The 17,465-nt window shown below is 31.9% G+C and overlaps 3 protein-coding genes and 1 non-coding gene across 4 annotated transcripts; 3 read left to right on the top strand and 1 right to left on the bottom strand.

Moving 5' to 3' along the window:
- Positions 1 to 10: 10 nt before the first annotated feature.
- On the top strand, positions 11 to 4,863 carry LOC130804612 (proline-rich receptor-like protein kinase PERK15). The gene is made up of 8 exons (XM_057669111.1): positions 11 to 997; positions 1,502 to 1,960; positions 2,752 to 2,838; positions 2,919 to 2,989; positions 3,171 to 3,256; positions 3,351 to 3,498; positions 3,590 to 3,751; positions 4,347 to 4,863. Exons 1-8 carry the CDS (start codon positions 271 to 273, stop codon positions 4,611 to 4,613), a joined length of 2,007 nt encoding a protein of 668 aa, XP_057525094.1. The 5' UTR covers positions 11 to 270; the 3' UTR covers positions 4,614 to 4,863.
- Positions 1,098 to 1,171, bottom strand: TRNAI-UAU (transfer RNA isoleucine (anticodon UAU)). The gene has a single exon. It is a non-coding gene; the product is annotated as a tRNA-Ile (tRNA).
- An 885-nt stretch (positions 4,864 to 5,748) lies between the features above and the next one.
- Positions 5,749 to 9,369, top strand: LOC130804611 (serine/threonine-protein kinase RIPK-like). Its single transcript, XM_057669110.1, has 5 exons — positions 5,749 to 6,946; positions 7,163 to 7,298; positions 7,383 to 7,519; positions 7,692 to 7,818; positions 8,578 to 9,369. Exons 1-5 carry the CDS (start codon positions 6,542 to 6,544, stop codon positions 9,027 to 9,029), a joined length of 1,257 nt encoding a protein of 418 aa, XP_057525093.1. The 5' UTR covers positions 5,749 to 6,541; the 3' UTR covers positions 9,030 to 9,369.
- A 2,317-nt stretch (positions 9,370 to 11,686) lies between these two features.
- Positions 11,687 to 16,194, top strand: LOC130804610 (ras-related protein RABG3c). The gene is made up of 7 exons (XM_057669109.1): positions 11,687 to 11,919; positions 12,048 to 12,074; positions 12,202 to 12,301; positions 14,711 to 14,857; positions 14,934 to 15,014; positions 15,187 to 15,332; positions 15,846 to 16,194. Exons 1-7 carry the CDS (start codon positions 11,867 to 11,869, stop codon positions 15,910 to 15,912), a joined length of 621 nt encoding a protein of 206 aa, XP_057525092.1. The 5' UTR covers positions 11,687 to 11,866; the 3' UTR covers positions 15,913 to 16,194.
- Positions 16,195 to 17,465: the final 1,271 nt, after the last annotated feature.

The raw sequence follows: 17,465 nt of genomic DNA, 5'->3' as shown, positions 1-17,465 counted from the left end.
GCACCCCAAGATGTGTAGGGCCCATTTTACATCACTTACTTCGAGGACAAACATATCACATAGGATAGGAGTACTACTATCAAAATTCTTCATTCACGGGCTTTCTTCACATATTTTGTCCAATTCTCCATACTTTTATGAGGATTTACTGACAAAATTTAGTTAACAAAAGAATTTCATCAACCACATAGTCCCTTGTTTCCTTTTGCTTTACTACTATATGCTGACAAAACTCATACAAACATTACCATCATCCATATCCTAGAGCCCATGTCTTCTCTCCCGCCGGCCACACTACCAGAATATAATGGCGGAATTCTAAACTTTCCGGTACCGGAATTCCCTGGACCGGCCCCAATGCCGATATCAATACCTTCAATACCACCATCATTATCTCCTATATTCGACCCAGACTCAGACCCAAACCCAGACCCAGAACCACACCCACATCCACAACCGCTCCCGCAAGCAACGCCAACCGGAATCTCTACGAGGCCCGAAACCCGGCCCATAAGTGAGGCACCCCCATTCTTCGTAAGCCCATTGACGCCTAAAAGTAGTACTATTACAACCCTTGGACCGCCATCATCACTTCCAACTTCTGCTGTTCTTCCTTCATCAGCACCTGTTCCAACGCCGGTCCCACAGTCTCCAAATGGCGGCGCGTTGATTCCATTCTCAACGGAATCATCTACGCCGCCTCCCATACTTCCTGGGACAACGTTAAGTCCTCCTGCAGCTCCTCTACATGGTAGTATCAATGGAGTCTTAACATCAACTTCATCAGGTGATCATCAGAATATTAAAACTACTGATGGGTCTAATAATGTAGCCAATGGGTTTATTATGGGGTTGGCTGTTGGTGGGATTTTGCTTCTGCTTCTTGTAGCTGTTTTTGGCCTTCTGTTTCTGTTCTGTAAGAGGAGATATAACAACAATTCTCATAATCATGGTTCTTCTAGAAGAAAGCATGCTACAATATTTAGTGATTTTCAAGGTAATTTACTTAGTTTATTTCATCAATTTGGGAAATTTTGTTAATAGAAATGGAAAGTTTAATCAACTCAATTTTAAAAAATAAAAAATTATTGAACTATTGGTCCCGGCGGGGCTCGAACCCGCGACCTTCGGCTCATAAGACCAACGCTCTAACCAACTGAGCTACGGGACCTTACGTTGATAATCAATCATTGTGCTTATAACAAAAGCCAATCTAAAAAATTTTGAATATAATTGCCTAAAATAGAAAAGAAAAATTTGTAAAATACTTATTGACTTAAAATATCCTTAACTATTATTTAACTCTATATACCCCTAATTATTGGGATACTTAACCTTGAATACGATGTAAATTGTTTTCAATCAGTTTTTTTTTTTTTTTTTTTGATATTTTGAGTCAAAGAACAATAGTTGGGAGTATACAAGATTGAACATGTATGTGATATACAAGATTGATGTTGCGACATGAAATTGATATCCATGATTGAATTTTATTGATCAGAGAAAAATTCACTATCACAATACACAAAGCGTGGCTCTAATAACACTCAAGTGCACCACAATGACAATATGATCAATGTAGCCACTTCTAAGGGTTCAAACATGGCTATCACTAATGGGACCTCATTGACATTTGTGGGTCCCACCTTTTCAAGCGGGAAGTTCACGTACAATGAGTTAATGAGAGCGACCAATGGGTTCTCCGATGAGAACCTAATTGGACAAGGCGGTTTTGGGTACGTGCACAAAGGAGTACTTCTAAATGGGAAGGAGGTTGCAGTGAAACAGCTGAAAATTGGAGGGCATCAGGCAGATAGGGAGTTCAGAGCAGAGGTTGAGATAATAAGCCAAGTTCATCATAAGCATCTTGTTTCCTTGATTGGATATTGCATTGCTGGTGCTGAGAGATTGCTTGTTTATGAGTTTGTAACTAACAATACCTTGGACTTCCACTTACATGGTATGTTTATTGATTTTCCTTTTTTTATTATAGAGTAAAATATTAGTAGTTCATGGTGTTTAGAGGGAATTTTTGCCCAGGTTTGTCTAGGTTATAGCCTTGAGTATAAAAACATATAAGAATGGTAGCTAAGTTGGTCCAATACACGTATAGAGTTAGTATAAAACACATCTTGGGGCCTCAACTATTAGCATAATATTTTGGTTGAATTCATTTCTTGATATGATATTAGAAGCCAATGTGCCATAGATCACGGGTTCAAATCTTAATAACTCATCATTTCATTGAAGTGGAATATTTTGCGCCATGTATGAGGATGGTATGTGCTGCATCCATATTTCTTGCCTCTTAAGTATGAGGAGGATATGTGTTGCTTCTACGCTTCTGGCATGAAAATTTCTCATGTGAGAGGGCTTGTTCGAGTATAAAACATATCTTGCACCTATATTATAAGAGCACATGTCATAAGACACTAGACATGTTTGGCATATTCAACTCAACCCATTGTGCAAAAACACATTATTGATGTGATCATGTCGCTCGAAATTATGAGATATCCCTTGAATTGGCCTAAAATACGGTTAAACTGGTTTGGTAAATTGAAAAAATTTACACCACAGTTAATACAGTACGACGTGACTTTATTTTTCAATATTAATCAATCAATTAAATTGATTTGTCAAGAATGGAATGTTGTACAACTTAGGTTGCAGGGATAAAAAAGGTTTTATAACCCCAGTAGTTTAAGTCCAATGTTATGTATAATATTTGAGAAATAATCAAAATTGCAGGAAAAAAGCAACCAGTGATGGATTGGCCTACTAGAATGAGGATTGCAATAGGCTCTGCAAAAGGATTAGCATATCTACATGAAGACTGTAAGAGTTACACACTTTAGTCAATTGATGAAAAGATTCACAAGTAGTGTTTAATATGGAACATCTGCTATTTGTTGCAGGTAGTCCTACAATCATTCATCGAGATATCAAAGCTGCTAATATCCTCCTCGACTTTAACTTTGAGGCAAAGGTGATGAAAAGCTATCTTTGTCACATCTTGCATTTCTCTAACAATTGAAATTCCCCTAAATATTTCACTTGAAATGAGAGTAGTCAAAGTATTCGTGACCTTTAGTCACATTGACCTAGCTCTGATACCATTTCAAGTGATATTTTTAACTAAAAGCTTAAGTTGATGGTCTATTGCATAGGTTTCCGACTTTGGACTGGCGAAAATTTTCTCGAGTTCTAATCCCACTGTTACCCACATAACCACTCGAGTTATAGGAACTTTTGGGTAAGTCCGATCCCTCTTCAACAATCATAGTTTTATAGAGCATTGAACAATTTTTATCTTGTTACCACATTTCTATAATCATGCATATATGCAGGTACTTAGCCCCAGAATATGTATCAAGTGGTAAAGTTACTGATAAAACAGATGTGTATTCTTATGGGGTTATGCTCCTTGAGCTTATAACTGGCCGCCCACCCATCACCAACTTCGAATCTGTCACCAATGGAAGCTTGGTTAATTGGGTAATCAACTATTCTAAATTAGTCTTCAGGCTCATAAACTGAACAATTATATGAACAGATTTGAGATTTTTGTGTTTCAATGTTACTATAGGCTCGACCCCTGCTAGCACAAGCTATTGAGGACGGAAAATTTGATACTCTAGCTGATCCCAAATTGAAAAATGATTATAATGTTGATGAAATGGCTAATATGATTGCCTGTGCTGCCGCTTGTGTTCGTCTTTCAGCTTGGCATAGGCCAAGAATGAGCCAGGTAACTCTTGCTGTCAAATTTTCATGAACCTGCCATTTATTTGACATCCTTTCTAAACATTGTTCATAATCTTAACAACCCTTAGTAATTGTCAAGAAACCAATTCAACCAAAAGCTTAAACCGATGGTTGAGGCCCCAAGATATGTTATATACTCTAACACGCCTCCTCACATGAGACCCCTTGAATTAGAAGTGTGGATGCAGCGCATGCCCTCCTTATATCTGGCACTGAATATTCCACCTTAAATGGTTGAGATTCTAACCGTGGCCTTTTGTCAAGCTAGTTTCTGATACCCTGTCAAGAAAGCCTTTAGGATATGTTATATATACTCTAGTAGTAACCTTGATTCCAAAGAAAACTATCAAGAAACCAATTCAATTAAAAGTTTAAGTTAGAACGTGCTTTTTTCATACATGTCATCCTAAATCTTCCACGTGGATCGAGGGGTGGATGGGATTCACCCATGTGACTCTTCTATCACATTGGATTCATTAGAGAGATGTGTGAGGGGTATTAAATATTATATAACATATCTTAGGATCTCAAGGAAAAAGTTATCGAATTCTGAGCATGGAATGTGTATACAAATGCAGGTAGTGCGGGCTTTAGAGGGGAACCTCCCAGCATCAGACCTTGATGATGGAACTAGACCCGGGCAAAACGCGATGCATCTTCCCAACGAAAGCTTAGATTTCGATGCACGAAACTACATGGAAGAACTAAAGAATATGGCATTGACAAGCAACAATGATGGGTATACAAGTAGTTCTAGTAGGTACAGTGAGGATACTAGTGAATATGGTCTTAATTCCTCTGCCTCAAGCACTGATTTTAGTGATCCTAGTATTTTAAGAGTCTGATCTTAATATTCACTTCGAATTTTTCATTCTTTTTCTTACAATTTTACAGAAATTCTTGTTTAATTTGTTCTTTGTTTCTTTGTTTTGATTATGGGACATGGGAGAAGGGTGAAATGGCTTGTATTATGTGAAGATTAGGATTACTGAAATTTTCTTGTAAATGTTCATTTAATAAATCAATGTAGATAATCTTAATTATTTCAGTTTGCATATCAGTGAAATTTTCTTGTAAATGTTCTTTTAATAAAGAAAGGGTTTGTGTTATGGCAAAATAGAATTAGAGTAAATATGTAAAAAGAATGAAATACAAATAAATATTATAAAAGTTAAATAATTATGTAAAGCGGCAGACCTATACCATATAGGGGTGGATGGCTGGTCACCAGCGAGAATCTTGGTGCAAGTCTGTCTGTTATGGTCTTGGATCATTTGATTGAAAGTTTATTATTGTTAATTAATATAGAAAATGATAATCAGGTAGGTTCAATTACACATATAGATATGAATGTTCGACTTATTTGTAATAATGTTATAAATTCGTCATTACCAGACAATATCATTATAAAAAATAAATTATACTATGTTGAGAAAAATCGTAAAAAAAAAACAAATAATTTAACAAAAAGAATGTCATTGTCATCTATTTTTTTGCTTTGATCTCATCGTAATAGTCAACTTAATGACCCATATTATTAAAATTTTAAATTTGTCTCTAATTATCATAATTAATTAATTATTATTCTGAATTGATATGTGTATCAATTAATAGTAAAATGATCAAGAGTGTTGATTATCCGGACATAGTAATCAAATTCCGTACGGAGCTGGATGCTTTTAGTTCCCTTAACTTGTACACTAATATTAAAATCATTTAATTTAAAATCCATTCCCATAAGAAATCAAAAAAAAAATATAATATAATGGATTGAATATATGTATGGTTAAATAACATAAACAAATATACCAATTGTTACTCTTTTATGCCAAAGAAATAGCCACAAATATATAAGGTAAAAATCGATAAAAATGGTAAACGAGACTCTTTTCTTTTCAAAGCAAATATTTGAATTCCCTTTTACCAATTCACCTCAATTGTTCACTTTTTTTATTTTAAGTAATTATTTTTGACATATATAAACACATTCTTTTATCATGGCTTTCTCTTTAATTTGTACATATGGATAAATTTTTATTGTGATTCTCTATTTGTACATACGGACACCTTTTTGTGATAGTCTCTTCCTTAATTTGTACATGTGAAAATGTTTTTATTTGGTCCCCTCCTAATATATAGATATCGACACCCTATTGTAATTCTCTTCTTTCTTTAATATTTATGTAAATTTCAAATAAGACACTTATTGTCTTGGTCTTAAACGTAAGTAAAGGTGCTCAAAACAGATCCGATGACTTGATATTCACCGAGCTTATAACCGAACTCGATTTGACGACTTAAAAATAAATTTACAATTATGTAAAAATTAATGTAAACACAAAATCCGATTTAAACCGAACTAAAATACCTGATCCGAAATCAACCCGATGACCCCAATGAACACCTCTGATTATAAGGGGCTATATTGTATGGAAAAATGAAATAAATGTGTGAACAAAATAAAAGATGTCATGACTAAAAAATGAAAATGAGACAAATTCAACAGAATCCGTTAAAATAATGTGTTAGTTGTCTAGGAGTTAGGGAGTAGGTGATTATACTAGATAAACTTTTACAAATACTAGAAAACTAGTAAAGCTGGGGGCAAAACACAAAACTACAGCACACATCAGCAGCACGAAGTTTTGATCTTTAACAACTCTCCAATATAAATTCAGCAATCTCATTGCTAGCTAATTCCACCCAAATCAATTCATAGTCATATAATTTACAAAATAATAAAATATTAGTAAATTAATTAAAAATACTAATAATGTGGAAGAACATTCTACCCAAGTGCTTCCATGTAATGGAATCAAAACCCATATCCAAACCCAAATCCATGATCAAAAATGAACCAAACAAAGTTGTACCAGCAACATATCCACAAAGGCTATCCATATCCGACATTTGTAACCCGGATTCGGAATTCTCCATTAATGACCTTTCTAACTCTTTGATTGGATCAAATGTTCGAGTGTTTAGTTTGGATGAGGTAAAGATCATTTCTAATAACTTCTCTTATACTGGTAACTTCATTGGTGAAGGCGGATTTGGTGTTGTGTATAAAGGGTTCATTGATGATAAGGTTGGACCCGGATCCGGGGTTTTAAAAGCTCAACCTGTGGCTATTAAGGTCTTGGATTTGCATGGTTCACAAGGGCATAAAGAGTGGCTGGTAATCCATTAACTTAATATGATAATAAGTCGTTTTGAATTTGCTACATATTTAAAATTTAAGTCACAGTTCTTTAATTTAGATTTTATTCAACTGAAATAAGTATTGCATTTTTCAAATAAGGTTTTTGGTTTAATTTTCCAGCCTATAATAAAAAAAAATGCCACATATTATTATTTTGGATAATATATGGTTATTTTGGGTTACATTTTTCAGGCTGAAGTTATATATCTTGGTCAATTGAGACATCAAAATTTGGTGAAGTTGATAGGGTATTGTTGTGAGAATGAACAAAGAATTCTTGTTTATGAATATATGGCTAGAGGCAGTTTGGACAACCACTTATTCCCGAGTGAGTTTTTGATAGAATATATAATATATTATAGAGTTTTCACAAATTATTTTCAAAAGTTTGACAAGAATTTTGTGAATGTAGAGTGGTCTATAGCCATACCATGGTTGACAAGAATAAAAATTGCGCTAGGAGCTGCCAAAGGTCTAGCATTTCTTCATGAATCTAGTAAATCTGTGATCTTAACAGATTTTAAGGCGGCAAATATACTCTTAGATTCTGTAAGTCGCTACTTTAAATCAAATTTGAAATTTCTAAAATTATATTTTATTTATAGATTTAATAGGAATACTTGAGTTTTAGTAACAAGGTCAAGTAAATTATATATTTTTCTGTCCTTAAAATAAATTTTGCGTCATTTTATTTATATTTTCTAGTTTAATTTGGACACAGAATTTTAAAGCAAAGCTGTCAGATTTTGGGTATGCAAGAGATGGGCCAAAAGGAGATAAAGGTCATGTAACTCCAGAACACATACTAGGTACCGAAGGTTATGCTGCTCCTGAATATCTAGAGGCAGGTATATTATATTACTCCCTTCTATTTACTGATAGTGTTCATTTACTTTTTTGACACTATTCATTTCTTACTTTTAATTTGTATTTTATTATTAATCTATAAGTTAAAACATAGTTAAGTGAGATCTTGTTTGATTCGTTTCAATACAAGGATTATTTATATCAACCTTTCATAATATTTAATTATACACAATTAGAGATTTCAAGGATTGAATAAGTGCATTGAATAGAGTGCAAAAAGCAAACGGGACACTTAGGTTGAATAGGAGGGAGTATTTCTTTTCTGGTTAAAGATAATTGCTATATTTAAAAAGTAATCAATATATTTTGTATTTAATTCTTTAAATATAAGAAAAAATATTATTAAGTGGAATTCTTTTTGATTCGTATTAATGGCTTTTTTTATAATATCAATTTTTCGTAATTTTAATTATACATACATAACTAAATATATTAAGAATTAAATTGAAATAATACATTGGATAACATAAAATAAAAAGTGTGCGTAACAACTATTTTGAACAAGGGGAAGTTATAACATTCACTTAAATATACTAACAAATCTAGAATATAATAAATAATTAAAAATAATATAATAAAGAAGATTCCATTGCATGTTAACGTTGACGAGCATACATAATATATATTGATGTTATTTTTAAGCAACTTGCAAGAAATGCTTACATTAAGTATAAACAAATGTTAAAAAAAATGTACGTCAAAGTTTCTAACAAGTTGAATATATAATAAACAAATTACAGGTCATTTGACAACCATGTGTGATGTGTATAGCTATGGAGTAGTGCTTCTCGAGCTATTGACCGGAAAGAGATGTATGGACGAGACTCGTCCTAGACGAGAGCGTTGTCTAGTTGAATGGGCTCTGCCTTACTTAAAGCATCCACGACATTTTAACATAATTATGGACCCTAGGCTCGAGGGACAATTCTCATATCAAGGGGCAAAGGTAGCCACTGCGTTAGCATATCAATGCCTTAGCCCAAATCCTAAGTCGAGGCCTATGATGAGTGCGGTGGTTAAGGCCTTAGAGCCTTTGATGAAGATGGATGATATTCCTATTCATTTTGTCTATGTTGTGCCAAAAGAAATAGATACAAAAGAGTGTTCAAACCAAGTAAAAAATACGAAAAAGGATGAGAACAGATTTAGACATAACGCTTTGCATTGGAAGCTTAATAATGCCATACTATAGATGTCACTCGCTACAGTATATGGAGCGTAAACAATAATTTTTAATGATCTATCTGATTGAATTGGTCTCATTAACTATGAAAATGCTCCATTTACACTAAAGTAATGTATATCATTTTTAGTAAAGAAAATGTACATAATATAATTAAGCTTTTTTTAGACTGATTTTTCTATCGTTTACAAAATAGTGTTGATAATTAGAAATGTAAATTTTGCTGTAAAGTATAAAAAGGTGTAAAAAATGATGTGTTAGCTTTGCATAAAGAAATATGATCTTGTAAAAGCCTTCATATTTCAAGACTTTATACGTGCTCTTGAAAATTTAGACATTGCAAGTGTCTTATTCATAACTTTTTTTCCACTACAAGATTTGTTTTAGTGTTAACTGAGAAGTGTATTGTTGTATCTTTTAATGCCCTTTTGGTTGGTGCACTAATAAACGATGATAATAATTATAAAATCAGTGTAACTTTGGTTGAAAAATCTCTTGATCATTTTAATGGTTATACTTGTTTAATTTCAATTATCTTATTTTCTTCATAAAAATCATTTCAATGTATTATTTTTGGGAGTGGTGGTACTAAGTGGTAATGAAAATTTGTAAAAAAATCACTTTTATTTTTGTAATTAAAGTTTCATTACCATGGAAATGACATAGAACTTTTAATGAAATTTTACACTATAAAACATTCTTATTACCATCATTTAGTACTATTAACCAAATGAGTAGTTAGTGTTTAAGTTAAACTTTTATAAAAAAAATAGTACAACTACCTTTTAATAAGATTTTGAAAAAAAAAAACTACCACAAAATTTCTTTTAAAAACAAAATTTTAATATTCCAATTGTTAAACTTTATCTATGGTTATATTTCAAATAATACTTTTATAATAATAAAGGTATTAACAGCTACTCCCATAACTCATAACAATTGATTATTAAATGGGGTTTATGAAAGACATGGAGATCTATTTGATGTTATTTATAAGACCAAATGGAAAAATTGAAGCTAGAGTAGTGTAGTAAACCTGTGCATGTCTTTTTCGAGTTAAAAAAGCCTTCTAGCCACAAAAATGGAGATATACGAGCGAGCCTATGAGGCATCATGAAAACGATATTTTAAGTGTAATTCATCACTTTATTTAACAATTCTTAATTGCTACTTTTTCTTAGCTTATATATTAAAGTTGCCTTAGTTCGCTTTTTTATTGATATTTGGCAAATTAGCCTTGTTTTTCTTTAATAAACAATTAGATACTTACCCGTGTCATACATGGTATTCAAAAGATTTTATTATTACAGATTTATAAAATATTTTGAACCAATGTCGCTCAATTATAAAAAAAAGAGTTTAAGTAATGAACGTGATTAAACAACAACAAAACATTTATGTATACAAAAATATATAAGTAACAATAGAGACAATTATTAAATTGTATTATTTTATTATCCCACAAAAAAATAATTTATTCTTTAATTATTATAGATAAAAAAATATTATTTAATTATTATACTCAAAAAATTAATATATAATTTATGAATCATATGAATTATTTTTTTTATTATAGACCTCTTCTACAATGAAGATTTGAGTGAAATTAAGAGTCAGAGGACATGCAAATATTACTATATTAGCAATAACTTATGAACAATCTAACTATCTTTTTTTACAATAAAAGAAACATGATCTAGCACCAATTAATCCAAAATAAATCATGGAATCATGACACAATGTTAAAACAAACCAATAAGAATGTGTTTTATATTATTTAATTTAATTTCATAAAAAATTTCACTATTAAAAATGCAGTTTCATAAAATTAAATTGTTTTAGATGTATTTGATTGCATTCCCACCAAAAAAGGTAGAATATAAAAAACTAATAATAACTTACACATACATCAAAATAAAATTGTACCAAATTGCAAATTTATTAATCTCAATCTGACAATTAGTCTATCAAAATAAGAAGAATAAAGTAAATTAAAAAAAATATCACTTATAACAAGCAAATAAAATAACAAAACTCATCACTCTTTTATTATCATATACTCCATATAAACACCAAAACCAAATCTAATAAGCCATATCCATTAAACTTCTTTGGATACAAAAAACAATATGATATAATCAAATTAAAACATTTTTGGAATAAAGATGAGGTGTGAAAAAACTAATGTTTTTTCTTCTTGTCTTGGAACATGATAAATATATTGTAGAGTTTATGGAATAATCAAAGGACTTGTTATTTGAATTTTGTGGGAATAGTCTCAATTGTTAACTTAATAATACCTAAAACTATAAATAATAGCTATAGTTAGTAAAAACCACTGCTTTTAAATAATAGCTACATTTAATGAAAACCATGTAAATCTTATTAAGTCTATTAAGCTCATTAAGAGTCACAACATCCATTACAAAATGAAGTTCTACCATTCGAAAATGAAAAGACTTTTATTTATTATAAATATAAATATTATCATTATAATAATTAAATTTGAAAATTCAACACTATAATGACAATGAAGCAAAGTATAGAATGAGCTTTGAAGCACCAAAACACTCTTTAATAGTGCGGCATTTGGATAAAGTTTTTCTGAACTATTATAATATATATGTATATGTATATTTATTGATATGACAAATGGGTTGCTCCAGGCCTGCCACGAGGGAAAGGGTTTTTTTTTTTTTTTTTAAAAAAAAAAACCGTCTTCTTTTTTTCCTAGAAAGCCAATCAAATTCAAAAATAGATACTAAGAATTGCCCAGATTCAAAGCAAATAACCCTTCAATTACTTTTTGGAAAATTCGAAAGTTTTCATTGCATTTTTCGGTAATTATGGCTTCTCGCCGACGAATGCTTTTGAAGGTCATCATTCTAGGTGACAGCGGGTAAACTTCCTCTCTTTTTTCCCAAACATCTCTCTTTTACGATGAACAACAAATTCCCAAATTGATTGTTCAAGTTTAAATTTTATTGATGATTGTTTTGATCTTTAATCTTTTGATTTGATATGCAGTGTGGGAAAAACATCCTTGATGAATCAGTATCCTTTTTAATGATTTCCATGACTTTTGTTTGTCAAATTATGATTCAGTTTAGCTGTATGATTTGCATTTGTGGCTGTAATGTTTATATGATATAATTTGGTTTTGGCCTTAAAATTTGTTCAGATTTGTGAATCATAAGTTCACTAACCAGTATAAAGCCACAATTGGAGCTGATTTTTTGACTAAAGAAGTTCAGATCGATGACAAGCTTTTCACTTTGCAGGTGAATTTATTTATGGTTCCTCTCTTTTTTTTTGGGATTTCTATTTTGGTGATTTGTATCTGGGATATTTATTTTCCCACTTTTTCATACTGAAACTGTGTCATTTTGTACGTTGCTTGTTGAGGAATGTAATGTGATCACTGGTTTGATCCATACATATCGCACCCTTACATGAGAGCCCTTTGGGCTAAAACTATGGATGCAACTAGTGTCACGTGATTCACTAATCTTCTCGCGAATCGTGAGTCGACTAAAGTTAATTATGATCGGTTTTAAGCAAATTGTGAATCCAAAAGTCGAATTCAAAAGGCGAATTAGCTAGGAAATTATGGTAAAATAACTCGTCGATTGGTATCATAAAGTCTGCTGAATGCAGAATTTTTCTTATATGGAAGCATTATCTATGGATTCTCATTCGGTTGATTTGACATAGTCAATAATTTGTTTTCAAGATAAGAAATATGTGATGGTGGCTTATTGGAACTTGTTTTGGCTTGGATTGTGTTTTGTGACTTTGTTTCACTTATTTCCTATTTCCTAATGTTGGTATGTGCAGTTTGCTGTTTGCAATGTAAATTGCAGTGGTGATTATACACACAGAGTTGTTTTTATTTAAATTAGTCATGTTCAAGAGGGCTCTGCGTAAAGAAAATTGGAGTCTGGTTAGTTTGTGTAGTCGAAATTTCTGTAATACCAAAGTAAAAAAATGACAAGGCAAAAGGGAGTGAGCAGCCGCACTATTATGGCATATAACATCCTAATAATGAATACTTCATTTAATAGTACATCCTGAGGCTTGATCAAGAGATAAAGTGGGCTCAGCGAATAATGGATTTTCTTGGATAGTGAAGAATTAATTGTATTGTGATGGGATAAAGCCTACGTACTACTGCGTTATTTTAGTCAGTCAGCATATACCAAAAAACTTTTTAAATTTATTGGAGCTTTTGAAAAAGCAACATTAATGTACACATCAAAAGGGCTTAAGTGATTATATAGAATATTCAGTCTTAGAGAGGGTGCAATTGAGGAAATAATCTGGGGTGCTTTTAAAAAGAGTTTTATATGGATTCAGAGTTAGAGCTTGGTATAAAAGGCAGGTGCATTCTCAACACACCCTTAAACTGAGTGGCAATGTAGTAGGACAAGTTAATTGGAGCACATTCTTCTATGCTTCGGAAAAGATAGAAGGACAATATCCTAGTCTATGGGGTGATCTCATTGTTACTATAGATGATGAATAAGCAACCCAACCCACTGAGAAAGTTAAACCGGTTTATATTATTGAGCTTTAACAAATTTTAGGCAGGCTCGTGTATGTGTACCTTGTTTATCTTTAAAAACACAATACGATTGATATATTCTTATGCTAGACCTCGGTAGGTTTGATAGCTGAGTTGACTGGACACTGGAGGGATTAGTGATTAGGCTAGAGATTGTTGTGGGGTGTGTGGTGTGTGAAGGTAGATGAAGAAAGCAATTGGTGACAGTCTGGTCTATTTCATGAGAACAGTGGTGCATATGTGTTGGTCACTTTTAGTTTAACTGATAATCAACATAATCTGTTTGTGCCTATTACAAGCTATTTTCTGCGCAGTAGATGACATTTCTTGTTCTTTAGTACAAAACATAGAGTCTAATTATGTATGATATCAACCTACCTACATTAGCATGGTATCATTATCAATGTGCTATCTCCATTTTATGCTCATACATTACCTTAGTTGGACAGCACTCTGTTCCATACAATTAGGCTGGCCGGACTGCAACTCGACTTAATTTTCCTTTTAATCTAATCAGAAATTTCTTATAACAATTCACATAGCACCCTAGTGGTTTCTCTCCGTTTAAGCTTTGAAGTGTGAGATTGAATGTTGGATGTTAGCTACCCATCGGAAATGCGAATCTTGATTCAATTATCTGGATCACTTTCTTCTTAAAATTTGGTATTAGGACAACAACAATCTCCCCCTCCCTCCTCTGTGTTTGTGTTTCATGGTGCTAAAGATTACGTATTAAGATTGATTCACTTTACTGTTTAGTACAAAATTTGATGGGTTATATAAACTGGACTAGAAATTACATGGAAATTTTGAGCTGCAGCCTACAGGATTGGATAATGAGACTGACTTTGGTCTTGTGTTTCTTTACCAGCTTTGTAGTCTTTACACTTGAACCGGGAAAATTGATGTGGGTCACTTGTTCTTTGCAATTCTGTGTATCACGTCCCTTGTTTGGTCATTTCATGATCATTTAGGTAAATTTAGTCAGTTAGTTGTATATTAAGATGAATCATAGTGATCTAAAACTCATGAGATATGGTTTCGAAATTCATTCTTTTCATATAGAGATTCACTTCCCTTGTTCCTTACGCGACACTTTTGGATTAACGAGGCACATATTTTTCAGATATGGGATACAGCTGGGCAGGAAAGATTTCAAAGTCTTGGTGTGGCTTTCTATCGTGGTGCAGACTGTTGTGTGCTTGTTTATGATGTCAATGTCGCAAAATCGTTTGATAATCTCAACCGATGGCGGGAAGACTTTCTTCTACAGGTATTATCGAACAAATTCCTTTTCCGTTTCTTGGGAGGTTTTACCTTCTCTATCTTTACTTCTCAATTCACTGCAGGCTAGTCCTCATGACCCAGAAAACTTCCCCTTTGTTGTGTTGGGGAACAAAACAGATGTAGATGGTGGAAACAGCAGAGTGGTAAGACCATTTAATCATTCAGTTTGTACGTTGATATGATGAATGATTTACTATTACAGAAAAAAAAAAAAAGAAAAGCATATCTATCTTCTGAGCCTTTTCGGCATGTTTTCTTTACTCCATTATTGCTTCAGTACTTTTGCTAACCTGAGTTTTACTTATTGGTCTCTAGGTGTCTGCAAAGAAAGCAAAGGCTTGGTGTGCCTCCAAAGGAAACATTCCCTACTTTGAAACATCTGCAAAAGATGGCACCAATGTCGAAGCTGCTTTTTTGTGCATTGCAAAGAATGCCATAAAAAATGAGCCTGAAGAAGAAGTGTGAGTATATTCATTTAACTTCTGTCATCTTTAGGTTTCCTTTGTTTCCTTGTTAAAGCTAAAATCATCTAATCTCAAGGCAAGTAAAAAACTTTTTATCCTCTATTGCATTAATGGCTTGCTGCTTGTTGGTTGTTGGTTGTTGGCTGTCGGTTGTTTGTATCAAATATTGGAATGATTATGAAATATAATGTAGTTTAGCTTAAAAGTTCATTTAACAAGGTCTATAGTCCAACTTGTCCTTACACATCTTATCAAATTATCACTAAAATTAATTCTTGTTATCACCTTTTAATATCATTAATCAAACGGGGCATTATGTCATATGAGGCCATATTTCATATACACCAACGCTATTAAATGATTTTTGCATAGGCTCCTCGGAGGGGTTTGGTGGCATCGTATGTATGCAACTTTAGCATGGTAAAAATAATAGAAGTTATTTCTAAGAACTATAAGTAGTTTTGTTTGGTTCGAGTCGAGTACTAACTCGCTGATATATTTATTCATTAGATATCTTCCCGACACCATTGACATGTCTGGTGGGCAGCAACAGAAGTCATCAGGATGTGATTGCTAGCTTGGTTTCAGAATCAAAATATTCATTTATCAGCATCTATTAATTTTTGAAAATTTCCAGATTGTGTACATTACTCAAATAGAGTTGACATTATAGATCATGTTATAATCAATATTTTTCTAAATTGTTGTGTTTTTATGCTGTACAAGTCCTTCAATGTTGTCAGTGAGTTTTAAATGATACCCTTCTTCTTTCTCTCAAGCCATCAACTATATTGTATACTCTGTACTTCAGTATGAATATTGAATGAGATTGGAATCTGGAGCATATATCTTTTGATCATTATGTTTTGCAAGGTCAGGCTGTCTACCTATTTCTTTTATGCTACTTCACAAAATACTTCTATGTCTATTTGAGAGTATTATTAAAGGTGAAATTTACCTTTATAATATATCACTATCAGTAGCAAGTTAAATTAAAATATTAATTTATTCATTTTACGTGTATTGTATGATGATATCTCTAAATTTAATTAGTTTTACAAATAGACTTGGAGGTTATGACACGTAGCTGAGAGCGAGATAAGCTTGACGACAACCTTCAAAGCTGTCTACAATCAATTGGTTGGATTAGGAACACATCCTTTTGTTTTCTCACATCCTTTTTAGATGTATGCAATCATAATTCATAACCTTATCAATTAATAAAGGCAAAATATCAATGTAAATTATACACAATCCCCAATAAAATCTAGTCTTATCTCCATTTAAATCATTTATTATTTTTTCTATCAGCTACTTGAATTTGATTCTCATCTGCTCTTCTTCTTTACTCAATTATCCCCTAAACTGAAAAAACTATTTACATGCTATAGAACTATATTATAATGCTAGCTTATTTTTTCATATTTTACTATAAAAAATTAATAAAGTAATTTTTATTTGTTATTGCAAAAAGCAACTTAAGAATTGTTTTTTTGGTTGAGAATATACAAGACAATTTATCAAAACAAATTGTGTTGTTAAAGTAAGAACATTAAAAGTTAATACATGTTTTTGTTTGTATATGTGAAGTGTGATTGTTTGTGTTTTTTTATTTTTTTTTTTCCTTTGTAATCAATGAAATTAAAGGGTCTTTGTAAAAAAAATTGTAATAAACTCATTGCACCAACTATTTAAGTTAATTTCATCCTTATTTTTTGATGAAAAACAATAAGGGGTCGTATTGTGAAAATAGAAATAATATCTATTTTATTTATTAATAAGATTGCTATATTTAACTTTAAAACTATTACATAATGATAGGAAGGGATCTATCCAAATCCTTCCTTTCACATATTTCTACTCTTTTTTATTACTTTTATGAGTCATGTTTAGTTTTGTTTAATTTTAATTGGGATTAAACGAAAAAATTTAAAATGAATGGACAGAATAAAAAAAAAGATTAAATATATAATAATAAATAAAATTTAAATGAGATAGTTATGTTCTTATCCGTAACAAGAGATGTAACAGATTTAGTGGACTAAAATTGTAAACAGAACAGTAATGATCTATAGGTACAAAACCTTAGAATCATACTAAAAAAAGAACAAAAATTCAAAAATTAATTAT

The sequence above is a fragment of the Amaranthus tricolor genome, chromosome 17 (genome assembly GCF_026212465.1).
Source record: "Amaranthus tricolor cultivar Red isolate AtriRed21 chromosome 17, ASM2621246v1, whole genome shotgun sequence".
Classification (NCBI taxonomy): Eukaryota; Viridiplantae; Streptophyta; class Magnoliopsida; order Caryophyllales; family Amaranthaceae; genus Amaranthus; species Amaranthus tricolor.
This window is presented reverse-complemented; position numbering and strand designations above follow the sequence as displayed.